This window comes from Apteryx rowi, unplaced genomic scaffold (genome assembly GCF_003343035.1).
Source record: "Apteryx rowi isolate R43461 unplaced genomic scaffold, aptRow1 scaffold_2018, whole genome shotgun sequence".
Taxonomy (NCBI): Eukaryota; Metazoa; Chordata; class Aves; order Apterygiformes; family Apterygidae; genus Apteryx; species Apteryx rowi.
In genome coordinates, this window is record NW_020448329.1 from 1 (window position 1) to 1,250 (window position 1,250).

At 70.6% G+C, this 1,250-nt stretch overlaps 1 protein-coding gene across 1 annotated transcript in view; it reads left to right on the plus strand.

Annotated features, from left to right (window-relative positions):
- The first annotated feature begins 226 nt into the window (after positions 1 to 226).
- The window catches only part of NACC1 (nucleus accumbens associated 1), a 6,693-nt gene continuing 5,669 nt past the window's right edge, over positions 227 to 1,250 (plus strand). Inside the window, exon 1 of the mRNA XM_026063844.1 lies at positions 227 to 1,243. Within this exon, the coding sequence (XP_025919629.1) occupies positions 305 to 1,243 (939 nt within the window). The 5' untranslated portion in view covers positions 227 to 304. The remainder of the gene's footprint in view (positions 1,244 to 1,250) is intronic.

Sequence of the window (1,250 nt, forward strand, 5' to 3'; positions counted from 1 at the left end):
CCTGCGTGTGTGGATTCTCCGGTGCCTCGTACTGTGGTTGTGCCAGGGCCGGGCCGGTTGTGTCCGGGGGCTGCGGGTTTGCCGTGGGGGGGCCCTGGTGAGGGGCCGGGGGGGCTGCAGCGTCCCCGGGGCGAGGGCTTGCAAAGGGCTCCCCCGGGGCCGGGGCGTCTCTGCGGGGGGGGTCGGAGCTGCCGAACCCCCGCAGGGCCAAATCTAACTCGTGTCCCTCTTCCCTCCTCCCGTGTCCGTCTGTCCGTGCCCTCCTGCGGGGCTCTCCGTCCGTCCCTGTGTCCCCGTCCCCCCCATGTCCCTGCCTCGTCCCCCTCGTGTCTCTCTCCATGTGCTTCCCGCTGTCCCTGTCCACCCTGTGTCTCTGCTGTCCCCCCCCGTGCCCCTCACGTCCCTGCGTCCCCGTCCCCACGTGTCCCGTGTCCCTCGCCGTGTCCCCAGCAGGCCCCCGGCGGCTGCCGCGATGGCTCAGACGCTGCAGATGGAGATCCCGAATTTCGGGAACAGCATCCTGGAGTGCCTGAACGAGCAGCGGCTGCAGGGCCTCTACTGCGACGTGTCGGTGGTGGTGAAGGGCCACGCGTTCAAGGCGCACCGGGCCGTGCTGGCCGCCAGCAGCTCCTATTTCCGGGACCTTTTCAACAGCAGCAAGAGCGCGGTGGTGGAGCTGCCGGCCGCCGTGCAGCCCCAGTCCTTCCAGCAGATCCTCAGCTTCTGCTACACGGGGCGCCTCAGCATGAACGTGGGCGACCAGTTCCTGCTCATGTACACGGCCGGCTTCCTGCAGATCCAGGAGATCATGGAGAAGGGGACTGAGTTCTTCCTCAAGGTCAGCTCGCCCAGCTGCGACTCGCAGGGGCTGCACGGCGAGGAGGCGCCTTCCTCGGAGCCCCAGAGCCCCGTGGCGCAGACCTCGGGGTGGCCCTCGGGCGCCGCGGCCCTGCCGCTGGTCTCGCGGGTGAAGACGGAGCAGGGCGAGCCCGACGGGGTGCAGTGCACCTTCGTGGTCAAGCGCCTCTGGGACGGCGGCCCCAAGGACGGCAGCGGCGGCGGCGGCGGCGGCGGCAACGGCAGCCGCAAGATGGCCAAGTTCTCGGCGCCCGACGCGGGGCGCCAGCCCCAGCCCCCGGCGGCGGTGGCGGCGGCGCCTGGGGCGGCCTCTCGCCCCGCAAGGAGGACGAGGATCTCAACACCGTGCTGGATTTTATCCTTTCCATGGGCAGCGACGGCTACGGCCAAGG